At 43.2% G+C, this 12,921-nt stretch overlaps 1 protein-coding gene across 1 annotated transcript; it reads right to left on the bottom strand.

Annotated features, from left to right (window-relative positions):
• Positions 1-2,271: 2,271 nt before the first annotated feature.
• Cd24 (CD24 molecule) lies at positions 2,272-6,720 on the bottom strand. The gene is given in 4 exon segments (XM_076859466.2): positions 2,272-3,966; positions 5,796-5,821; positions 5,824-5,926; positions 6,652-6,720. Coding segments are annotated over 4 exon segments (366 nt in total). The 3' UTR covers positions 2,272-3,798.
• Between the last annotated feature and the right edge of the window lie 6,201 nt (positions 6,721-12,921).

Here is a 12,921-nt window from a genome sequence, read left to right as displayed (position 1 = left end):
CCTGGTGGCATACACTGCTGAGTGCCCAATCTAGAGTAGCAGGGACTAATAGTCCCCTAAAAGGCACTATCCCCAAGAGTGATCAGCTGGTGATTGTAACTGGTGATCAGTTACCCAGTGGAAGGTTGAGTCACTTCCATTAAGGAGGGGTTCTAATTGTTCTTACTTGAATAGATATTCTGGATATGAATTTGCTTTCCCTACATACAAGGCTTCTGACAAAACTCTCACCCATCCTTTATCTACCATCATGGTAATCCACACATCATTTTTTCTGACAAAGGAGTTCACTTGACATGAGATAAGCAGCTAGCCTTTCTAAGGACCTTTTGTTGACGGTTTTGCTTATTTGTTTTTGTGGTGCTAGAGCTTGAACTCCAGGCCTTGCACATGCTAGGCAAGTGCTCTTCCACTGAGCCACAATCCTGAGCCAGAAGGACCTTTTGAAAGTCCAAGTTACAGCATTAGGTAGGGTCAATACCTTGCACAATTAGGACAATGTCCTCCAGAAGACAATATATGCTCTAAATATGGTGCCATTTCTCCCATGGTTGAGTCTCACAGGGCTAGGAATCAAGGGGTGAAAATGGAAGTGGGTGAGTCACTCTTGCTCATAGAGATTCACCAGCAGCATTTTTACTTCCTATTCAAGACTTATGTTCTGCTGGTCCAGAGGATTTGGTTCCCAGGGAAGAATGCATTCACCAGGAGAAGCAATGACACTCCCATTTGAACTAGAAACTGAGACTGCCACCCAGCCACTTAGGGCTCCTCAGGCCTCTGCATCCAAGGACAAAGGGAGTTTCTGTATTTATGAATTGATCCTAAATACCAAGGAAAAATTGGTTCACTACTACACAAAGGAGGCTAAGGAAGAATGTGTTCAAAATACAGATCTCTTAGGGCATCTCTCTTAGTACTACCATGTCCTGTGATTAAATTCAGTGGATATCTACAAAAAAATTCAGCAAAAGTTTGTCACCCCACCAGGCTAAAAACCATGACCAATTGAGATGCTTACTGACAGCAAAGAAACATGAGATTGACCCTGGAAGAAGGCAGTTATGTTTTCGTTCTTCCCTCTTATTTATCATATCACCGAAGATATTAATAATGGCTTAACAATGGTTAGTTTCCGTTGCAAGTTCTAGCATATTGAGAAGTCAACACAACCCAAAGATTGCATCCTCTTCTGGGGAAAGTGTTTTAAATTGTATGCAGGATAATTTCCATCATGACAGGCACATACTTTATTTGATAATCAAGTATGGTTCAAAGATGTGCACAGGTGCCAAACTGAAAAAAAAAAAGAAAAAAAGTGGACTGGGATGGTCAGTTTACATGTTGATTTAGGTAAGTCCCCAGTTACTCAACCACACACTGATCTAGTACTTCATGCTGCCATCAAGAATTTTGTAAATAATGATTTGTGTAAGAAAGCTGTCCTAGGTAATCTAGTTGGGCCTAATATCATCAGTTGAAAACCCTTTTTTCAGAACCGAGGTTTGCTTGAAGACATTCCATCTGACGACTGTAGCTTCCACTTATTCCCCAGAGTCCCAGTATGCCTTTTTTTTGATGGTCCCTGAATCACAATAAAGATGCTGGGACTCCATAAATGCACATGATGTGTCAAAAGAATTCAAGGGTGTGAATGGAGCAGATGGGAGTAACAATTTAGAAAACCAAAGTGGTTTGCGGACTTCCAGGAAGATATGGAAAAAGTGGCTCAGACCTGCACCAACAATTCCCCTCAAATCCTCTATACTATCTTGTCAGTCAGAGGTCAGTTCTAATGTCCAAGAATACTCACCATTTCTCACCAATGGCCCTGGCTCCTGACACCTTGGGGTTTTCCTCAGAGCACTACTTGACATACACCATTCGTCATGTAGATTCTACGTCTGGCAAGTTCAGCATTCAATCATCAGTACCCTGCCATGTGGCTGCCATCGGATAGCAGAGTAAGGAGTGTGCTGCCTTAAAGATGTTGACTTTAGAGACAGAAGGAGAACAGTAGAGAAGAGGAAAGGGCCCAGTGGTGGAAGGGGAAAAGAAGGTGTTGACATTTGGATGGAATTCTCTGGCCCAAATCCACTGCTAGTTGGCAATGCAGAAATAGACAAACTGCAGTATTCTACTTAATTGGAAAAATACTGAAGTAAATCCCTAAGAGTTGAAAATAACAGACTCATACAAGCATGACCACTCAAAAGTATTCCTTGTACCAGAAAAAAACTTAAAATTCAAAAGATTGCTCTTTCAGCCATTTATTTATTTTTATTTACAGTTTGTGTTCAATGCAAATCAATTCCATAACATGAGAAGTTACTATGAATCAAAGCATAAATACACAAACACAATATACAATCCAAATAGATGTACAGCATTCAGGTATGAAGCAAAGGGGCGTGTTCATTCACACACACAGTAGCTTTAGATCTGTTTGATCTGGTTGTTCCGTGTAGGTTTCTAAAGATGAGAAAAAATGATTGGGTTATCAAGACTATGGTGGCCATATTAGATACTGGAACATTTAAGCATCAGTGTGTGACCATGCGAACAAAAGACTTTAGGGAGTGTGTATTTTTCAAAAGGTTTCTGTGTTTCAAGGCAGTTGTAAAAGATTTAAAGGATCAAGACTGCTTTTCACCTTAGGATCAGGTTCTAACTACCTAAAAATATTGACTGATAACAGAAAGTGTTCCAAAATGTGTCTATTCTGATCCATAGTTTAAAAAAAAAAAAAAAAAAAAAAAAGTATTTACAGAAAAAGTATAAAAGTTTTTGTGAATTTAATATGCAAGCTAGCTTCCAGTCTTCACTTCCCAAATGCTGATTTATAAATTTGGCTTCTTCACATAGTTGCCTTTCTAATTTCAAGATTTGCCATTTTACCTTCAGAGCGGACCATTTTCAATTGTAAAAAGTATTCAACAGATGTAGAAATAAAAAGCAGCATTTTGAAATTAGTTGAGGTCAATGCAATTCTACTCTTTGGAATCAGTTTAGGTGAAGGAATCTGGCACTCTTGTTGAATGAAAACAGGAGATGGGAGATGCCTACCATTTGACTTTGAGAGAATAAGCAAGATTTACTCATGATGCCTGGATTTGGAGTGAATTCCAATCTATCATTGCCCTGGCACATGTCAATTACTACATAAAAGTTCAAACATAATGTCAAATCCAAAAACCACAGAGGAAAGAATTCAGTTCCCAAAGGAACAGAAATAGCTTAACAATGTGAAACTTTTTCTAGAATATATCAGCATTAAATTAGTACTGCTGAAACAATACATTGAGGATTTACAGTAACACCTGGAAGTTCCCTCTAGTGTACGTATAAATAGAATCATGGAAGCTTTTTATATTACCTAACTGTTTTATGGCCTTATAGATTTCATAAACCAAATAAAAACTGAAATCTCCATTCCACATTCCATCCTTTATCTCTAGACAAAATCTATTCTTGTTTTCAAGATAGAGTTTTAAATGTCCATATTTCTTTTGCCTCATTCAAGGAAATCATGTCTCAATTTTGGATGTTATCTCTTTTTATCTTGCACATGAAACTCCAGCAGATTTAATATTGGCATTCATCACTTGTGAAACCCTTCACATGTCCTTCAAACCAATCAATTTGGAATTCTCAACGTTTTCTGTGCCAATAAAATCAGGTGTGGAATTGGTAGATTTGATGCAGACCAGCTTCTTCCTTGACACTGGACTTCTAGTCATCGCCATTCCGATTGGGTTTAGAAGATGGGGAAATAGAGACATTTCTTGGCCTGAGTCTCTAACAGTAGAGATGTAGAAGAGAGAGCGAGATCACAAGAAGACTGGCTGTTGACTGCAGGGCACTGCCACCTGTGCTGGGTGTAGCATTAGTTGAATTGGGAGCAGCGGAGGTACTCTGTGAGGAGTTACTTGAAAGTGTCACAACAGCTGTTTGGTTTGAATAAATCTAAAATATATAAAAAGTTACACTGATAAGTTTCCACAGTTGTTACAACTACCTCCACATATACTCCAACATACAATTAAGGTAGGTGATTTTTTTTTTTTTTTTTTTAATGGTGCTGGAAATGGAGCACACAGCCTCACATGGCATGCTAAACCTCTGCTCTACCACTGAGCCACACCTCCTGCCACTGTTCTCTTACCCACACCGTTACATTCTGAATTCTTGCTCAGTTCCACCAAGATTATTCTCTTTAGTTTCAAAATGAACTAAAATAGATGCCTAGAGAATATACAGCAGAAAGAACAACAAAAGTTCTTTAATACCTATTAGAACTTTTATTGTCAAAGCCAAAAGTGTCACCATTTTCAATTCTGTACAAAGAAATAAAAGACCAAATTAGCTAATCCAGTTTCCGAAATTGTATGGTTTTCCTGGCATTACAAAAATGTTTCCTCTATTTCCCTAGAAAGGGGAACATTTTAAAGTTGTGGGGGACATTTTAAAGTTGCTTTTAAAAATTGGCCTTTAAAATATTATAATTGAGATTTATGGTACTAAAATCAATTGGGTCATTATCCATCCTAATCTGTAGGTAATTTTCATAAACCCGTTTCTTGAGGGGGACTCTGGTTATCTTATTTGAGTATCTTAGTCTTTAACTTAAGAGGACATTTGGTATCTTATCTATACCTTTGAATTCTTGAAATTTTAACCCACCTCTAAATCATCACAGTATTTATTTTAAATTGGAAAAAAAAATATGAATCCTTGCTTTTAAGACAAAATGACTTCAGTCAAAACACCATTAAGTCAGAATGACTTCACACACACACACACACACACACACACACACACAGACAGAAAGATGGGTGTTAAATTTCACCAGCAGCAGGCTCAGTGCCTGGTCACTAGCTCAGTGCTGTGGCCAACAACCAAGGTTCCCCCAGTGTCCCGGCATCTGAGTGGCATCATTCACCACCGATTTTTCCAGCCAGGAAATGCACAGTCCAGTGGGGCACGTGATAATCTCTCCTTTGTCATGGAACAAAGGCAGATCGGGAGTTTTCAGCTCTCACTGCAAGGGAGGGTTTACAAGGGCTTCCAATTACAGGCAGGAGGGAGGACGTGGCACCAAGCAAGAGTCTGGGCCACATGTACATTCGGCTGCCTATTAATCCAAAGATAAAACCCTCCTACATCAGCACTAGCTCCTTTTGTTGTAAAACCCAGAAAGCCATTAAGCAAATAGTGACTAAAGAAATGTACAAATTGTATCCATAATAGACTAACCATCAGAACAAAAAAATCTTGATCAAGTCAAGTATATTTATTGGAAAGCTACTGTATGTGAGATTGAATCTGTCCTATCAGGAAACCCCACTCCCACTATTGTAAAGCATTAATATGGTAAGTTTCTTAAAACAGGGCGCCTGTTTTGCAGACCTTGATGGGATCCTAGAAGGCAGCTTGTTGTTTATGAATACAAAGAGCTGTTTAGTACAGCAGGTGACTTTTTTTTAAAATTGAGCCCATAGCACCAATGTGAAAATATCTAAGGTTCTTCTATACCACCACCACCACCAAAAAAAAAAATTAATGAAATTTGCATTAAACAAAAAATTTTTCCTGCTAAGCTAGCTTTATTCGCCTAACTAAAACCTCCCTCTTTAATTTTTTTTTCGGGGGGGGGGAATCTGCTCAGAGGAGATGGGACAGGGCTGAGGGAGATTAGTCCGTTTCTGGCGACCGCGCCCCTCCCCCACGGGGGAATTGAGAAAGGCTCGGGAGCGCAGCGGACCTGCTGCAAGACAACAATAGGGTACAGTTACCCGGCCCGCGGCAGGGAAGACGAAGAGCGCTCACACTCTCGGGCTGCGCTCCCAGGTGAGCCTGGAGACTGAATGTCTAGGGACCGAGGACCCGGCGCGCCCAACTTTTAGGGGAAAATGCCAACCAAAGGCTGTGAAAAAACCACCCAGCTGCGCCTTCCAAGCCCTCCAAGCCCCAGATGCCCGAGAGAAATATCCCCTTCCTCGCCCCCACTCGGGTCTCCCAGGCTCAGACCTAGGTCTCGCTCTTGGGGCGGTGTAGTCACCCTTAGGGCAGTGCAGCACCCCTCTCGGTGCCTGCGCTAGGGGCGAGGTCGGTTCCCGGGATACAGGATCTGGGAACAAGGCGGGGACAGAGACAAAGCCTGGCGAGACTCGGGACAGAAACGTCCCACCACGCCGCCTCCCCAGAGCTAGTCAATCTGGACTAACACCGGATTCCTAAGGTTACCAGGGATGGGCCACGGGTGAGATTGCACTGCAAATTGCGCAACGTCGGGAAAGGGTCCCTACTCAGGCTTCAAACCCGAGCTTCCCAGGACTGGGGTGGGCGGTAGGGCCAGATGGCCGGGGCTTCCTCGGCATCCCCTAATTAGCTCCGACGGTGGAAGATGGAGCATAAGTAGTGCTCCCTGAAGGGGACCCTCCTCTCTTTGTGTGGTACACTGGGAGCTCGAAGACACTCCGTGGGAGGGACAGGGGAGGCCCTCACAAAGGACAAGGGGAGTCCACATCGCCCTTCCCCCTGGTCGGTTACACAAGACTTCCAGTCCTAGTGCTTGGCCCGAAGAAGGGGGTCCATCCCTCCCCAGCCCGGAGCACGGCCCCCAAGCCCCACTGGACGCCAGGACCTCACCTGCGTGGGTAGGAGCAGTGCCAGAAGCAGCAGCCCCAGCCCCAGCCTGGCCACCATCGCTCTGCCCATGTCCGCTCCGTCGGTGCGCGGTGCGTTTCCCTAGATGCTAGGTGCGAGGAGATAGGACGGCTCCGGGAGGACGCAGGCAAAGTGGGGAGCGCGGCGGGCCAGCGGGACCTTATATACCGGGACAGCCACAATAGCGGTGACGTGCACCGCCCGCCCACCCGTGCTCCCCTCCTCCCCCGCCGTCTCCCCGCCTTCCCCGCCCCCCGTCGGGCTCCCCAGCGCCCCCTCCCAGCCACCGCCGCCGCCCCAGCCCTCGCGGGCCGGGATGTCCCCGGGCGGCCACCGCGGCAGGTGGGCGGGCGCCGCCGGCTTCTGGCACCAGGCTTGTTTCCCGAAACGGGCTGCGTGCAGGCTTGCACAGGCACGGGGCGACTCCCACACAGGACCCGGGGAGAACACGCGAACCACACACGCCGCTCTCGGGGCCCGCCCCAAGTTTCCTTTGTTTCCCGGGACCTGCCATCTTACTCCCCAAAACAAAAGTCGGGGCCCCGGGCGCCTCAGGGTAGTCGCCAGTCCCGCCTCCCACCACAGCCCGGATGCGTAGGGCCCCAGTCGGAGCTTGGGATTCCCTCGGATTGGGTTTTCTCAGACGCCCACTGCAGAGGAAGGGGGACTGCGAGGGCTTGGCAGGTCCGGCGCCCTGACGCTGTCCGCTTGGCAAGAGGACCCGGGACCCGCCTCCCGCTAGCCCTTGCGGGCTGCTCCGCGGAGCTCGAAGGCGGCACTCGGGCGCACAGCTGTGGGTGTGGGCTCGGCTGGCAGCCGCCCCTTCCCCCAGCCACTAGCTTTGTGTTCTGACTGTCTCACGTCTCGCGGGCGGTGTGAGCTCCCCGGGGCATCCCGGGTCCAAGTCCTTCCAGAAGCTGGGGAGCCGCCCACTGGGCGCGAACCCGAGACCCCACACAAGCCATCAACTGGTTTCCGGCCCTCACGCTCCTGCTTGCAGCTGCAGGCAAGCAAAAGCAAGAAGGAAACAGCCCACCCTGAGATTTGACCCCTTGGGCACGAGCATACTCCCAGGTCCTACCCATGGAGCAAGAACCTCCCTGGAACTCCCACCAGAACTCGCGGCTGCTGTTTCCTGGGAACTCACTTCCTTCATCTTGTTGCAACGCACTTGCTCGCCATTCGTTTAAAGAGCAAAAGCTTTCAGGATAAAGCCATTTACTTTTCCATTGTCGTCATTAAGTAATTTAATGAACTGGCTCAAATAGGAGATTAGTCATCATTCTGCAGATTTTAGTGGGATATTTCTTCCAACCACTCTATTGTGAAAACTTTAAAACAAAAGTTGAAATAATTTTACTGGTGGAATATTTTGTTAATTGTGGGACTTGATCCTTATTCAAGGTTTAGCCCAAGTGTTTTATTGTCCTTGATGCAAAACAGACCAGATCTAGTAAGGGTACGACTGTGTTTAAAATTCACTTTTGCAGAACAGTCTCATAAAAACAAGGTTGGTTTTATGGAAGGCGAGTGACAATGGAATCTGCAGTAGTTGGTCTGGGACAGAATCAGCCTGCCTCTTAATAGCCAGTCACTGTAACTCAGTAACTTTCCACGTCTGGGATGTGCTTGGCAACACAGGAATTTCTGTGGAGCACCAGTAGACTTTCCTGTTTAACAGTTACCACATTGTATAGAAATGCTGCGCTTATTCCCAGTTTCTCCACTCCTCTTTCAGGGTGAAGACTATTGGGTGACTCAAGAGTACCTCATTCCAAGGACCGTGCCTAGAGAGGCGATCCTCCAAAGTGTTCATGTTGAACTAGCAAGTGAATTTATCAGAGCCATTTATTTTGTTCTATCCTTCCCCTGTACCCCACTCCTCCTCCTCTTTCCCTCTCCTCTCAGCTCCTATTTCCCTCCCTCTACTTCCTTCTTGGTATTGACATGATGAAATGGGCTGTGGAGTCACTCAGCAGTACTATGTCCTGAGTTCAATCCCTACCATTGCAATAAATAGAAAGAATACAGTTTCTGAAGCCAGGCTCCCTCAATTCAAATGTTATCTGCACTACTTTAATTGAAGCGAAAAGCCTCAGTTTTTTCATTTGTAAAGTGGAGATGAGAATACATTCCATTATTAAAAACCTCATTGTGTAGCTCTCACTTGATGTTTACTCCTCCACCAAAGGAGTCAGGAACCAGGAGGTACTTAACCTTCTTTGTAGTTGTGTGATTCATGAAAGAAATATCATGCTATAAATAGTACCCCAAATTGGTGAGGCCCTCAGGAACTGCACTTTGTGAACCTTCTCCTTACCAGCTAAAGAGATAGTATAGTGCACAGAAAAACCCACCCACCCCCATTCCTATCTGCAAAGAACTTCCCCCTGGCCATTGTACAATGGGTGTTTCCCAGGAATTTGGCAATTCTATGCCTTGGAGACTTATCCCAGGTTGAGAAGTTCTCTTTAATGATCCCCCATCTATCCTATGCAGCTAGAAACTCAAGAAACCTACATAAAAATTCTCCTTTTGGCTTCTTTTTTGAAATTCTTTCTTCCAATTCTTCTTCCTCTTCTCCTGGCTTTCCATAGTTGTTCTTTACTTTTCTGCATGCCACTAGACTAAATAGAGACCCTTACTGGTTATCCTGAAGTCTTTTTTTTTTTTTTTTTTAACTCATTCAACTTCCATTTTATCAAGACAGTATCTCATGTAATGATTTTGAAGCCAATTGCATAAATTAATGTGTGGAAAGGCATAACTTGGCTTTCATATTTTTTCATGAGATAGCATGCAGCTTGATTTTTTTTTTTTTTTTTCATGCTGGTTCTCTTCTGAGTAATACTGCAAAAGCAATACTTAAATTTCCAAGTGCTGAACTGAGAGAAATAATGAAGACCCAGAACAGCAGAGTCTGAAGTCAGACCTGGATTTAAATCCTGCTCCACTGCTTTCTAACACCTGACTCTGGATGAGCTTCTCAGCCTCCCAACACCTCAAGTTTCTCATGTACAAAATGGGTCTAATGTGTCTGGCACACAGTTAGGACTCAATAAGCTGCCACTTCCATTGCCATATTCATTATATCATGGCTTTTTAGCTCTTTCAAGTGTAATAGCACTTGTTGTTTTTTCCAGCACCTTCTCATGTGTCATTTCATTTGTGCATCTGTAAGGTCAGTAAGGCGGATGGTATTAGTAAAGTTTTCATTTTGAGGCACAAAGAGGATAAGTAACTTGCCCAAGGCCACATAGCCACTTTGCTGGCATTGAATATTTTAGTTTATCCTGGTCTTTTAGCTCAGCTTCGTTCCCCATTCCAGCCTGCTCCAACCATGACATGACAGTGAAGGCAACAAAGGGAATTTGTATTTGTGACTTTTGAGGTTCTCAGTCCCAGTTTGAGCCTGTTGAATCAGGCGGTGGAGTTGTAGCCTGATTCTCAGTGAGGATGTGATGCCCCCTGCTGGCCACAAGGACCCTCAGCACTCACTGTCAAAAAAACCCAAAATCTCTCCTTTGTCTTGACTATAAAAAGCCCTGAATATTTGAAGCCTTAGGAAGCTAAGAAATCACAATGAATTTCTTTTACAATAAGTTCATTTTTTTCCCTTTTATAGTCATTCAGATTCTCTCAGATTCTAAGGCTCATCAACAAGAAAGCAAAGTGAAGAGACTATTTTTAAATGCAAATTGAGAAATGGAATACTTACCTATAAACATCCTAGAGGGGGTTGTTGTTATTAAGGAATGAAAAAAAAAGAAGGAATTCTTAATCTCTTGGGCCAAAACTTAAATTTCCTGTGTCCATTGTGTTGACAAGGATATGAGAAAACAGACCCTCCCATCCATGCAGATGGGATTATGGAAAGGACACTTGATATCTATCAGTGTTAATATTGTATTCCCCTTTGACCTGGCAATTCTAGTTTTAGGAATTTAGTTTACAGATAAATTTGCATAAAAGCAAAAAGATTTATATTCAAGGATTTGTTGCAGCACTGTTTGTAACAGTAAAGGATTAGAAACCAAATTACCTAAAAAGAGAGGCCTGGCTGAAGAAATGATAGCATATCAAGATTATAAAATATTATGAAATCATTAAAAAATGCAAAAGAGCATAAAATGTCAAGGAGTGGAAAATCTCCATGATGAACTCTTAAATAAAAACAAAGGAAGATATGTAACAGTGTATAGAGTATGGTGCTGTGTTTAAAAAGTCAAAGGAAGTATTTCCAAAGAGACATGAAAAACGATAGTTCTTGTCACTGAGAAGAGGAAATAAGATGGCCAGGGCACAGGAATGAAATGCATTTTTTCATTGTTATACTAGCTGGTACCATTACTTATCCACAAATAATTTAAATAAATTAACAAGTGAATAGCTTCATGACTTTTCCCTCCCCAGCTCCCACAAAAGCAAATATGTGGAAAACCAACTCAGTCTCTGGGACCTCAGAATTGTGTCCCTACCATGTCTCAGGAGCCCTCCTTCCATCACTCCTAGGTTCATGAACAGAAATGACAGTTGTGCCTCAGCTCACCCAGCCTGTGACAACTGTGAGACCACATTCCCTCAGGTCCAGATAGCATACACAAAAAAGCTTTCAAGGGGCTGGGGATATAGCTCAGTTGGTAGTGTGCTTGCCTCACATGCACAAGGCCCTGGGTTCAATCCCCAGCAACAAAAAAAAACAAACTTCAGTAAAAATGAAGAGCTGAGCTGTAGAAAAAGTAAAGAAAAATCATAGGTTTCCACATTTTTTTCTCCCTGCCATTGCCTCAGATTACCGAGGCTGGGGATAAGGGAGTTCCAGCAGGCTGGGTTGGCCTGAGAGAAAGGCCTCAGCTGGGTGGGCTCCTTCTGTATAAAGGACCTTTCTAAAATTCCCCGCCCACCCCAGGGCAGGAGGCAGACTCAAGGTCTAATTGGGATAATTAAGTTCTAACAGGAATGAAATCCCACTTCCACCTCACAGAAAAGAGTTTCCAGACCACAAAAGTCCTACATCATTTGCCATTTGCAGCCAGACCCTCAGTGATCCTCTGCTTGGAAACAATGAAATTGGAAGGGTAGGGAATTATATGTATATTTTACACCCATATGATTTCTAGTCTCATTTCTATGTCTCTTTGATTTTCTCAGGGTTTTTTGTTTTGTTTTGTTTGTCTTTCGGTAAGGGTAGGGGTGTTGTGTTTTGTTTTTGGTGCTGAGTATGGAATCCCAGGACTTTGCATATGTAAAGCCCATTCAGCCACCAAGTTACACCCCCATCCCTTTTCTTTCACCTTCTACTAGGTCTAAAGCAGGAGGGACTCTTCTGTCACCAGAGAATAGTAAGATTTTAAGTAGCCTGGAAAATTGGATAAAGTGTTTTCATAGCCCCAAAGAACAATGGTGCATTTAATGAAATATTATATGGAGCCTGAAACAGGGACTGCACTTTCAGACTTCGTGAAATCATTTCTAAACCTGTTAACATAATTCTTCAGGATTCCACTCACCAATATGTAAAGCAGATGCTGACTTAAATCTTGTTCAATCTACTTTTAACATGTTACTCTAAGGAAGAAGCATTCTGTTCTAGTCAGCTATTAAAATAGGACAGATGAATTTAACTAGCAGGGCTGAAAGATTTCTCAACCGAGAGCCATACATTTGTATGTAGATCTCCAAATTAAAACAAAAAAGTTCCTCTCATTATTCTCTTTTTTTTTTAATATTTATTTTTTAGTTATAGGTGTACACAATACTTTTATTTTATTTTTATGTGGTGCTGGGGATCAAACCCAGTGCCCCACACACGCTAGGCAAGTTCAAGGCCCAGCAACTTAGCAAGACTCTTTCTCTTGAAATAAAAAATAAAAGGGGGCTGGTGTTATGGCTTAGCAGTAGAGAGCTCTTGGGTTTAATACTCAGTACCCCCCCCACCCACAAAAAAAAAAAAAAAAAAAAGCGGTGTCATTAGAAGATAACAAAACTGGGGGAGGGGAGGGAGGATAGAAGAAGGTTTAGATGATGGTTACCAAAATAGAAGGAATAGGTTCTAGGGTTTTGCATAGGGGTGTAGCTATCATTTACAACACTTTATTAAATATTTTATAAAGAAGTGGAAGATATAACCAGAGAAATAAAAAGTTGTGCTTCATTTATGCACAATGAATTGAAATGCATTCTGCTATCATATATACCTAATTAGAACAAATAAATAATTTTTAAAGTCAATTATTAAAAAAAGAAAAGAAG

This window comes from Callospermophilus lateralis, chromosome 6, assembly GCF_048772815.1.
Source record: "Callospermophilus lateralis isolate mCalLat2 chromosome 6, mCalLat2.hap1, whole genome shotgun sequence".
NCBI classification, from domain to species: Eukaryota; Metazoa; Chordata; class Mammalia; order Rodentia; family Sciuridae; genus Callospermophilus; species Callospermophilus lateralis.
This window is presented reverse-complemented; position numbering and strand designations above follow the sequence as displayed.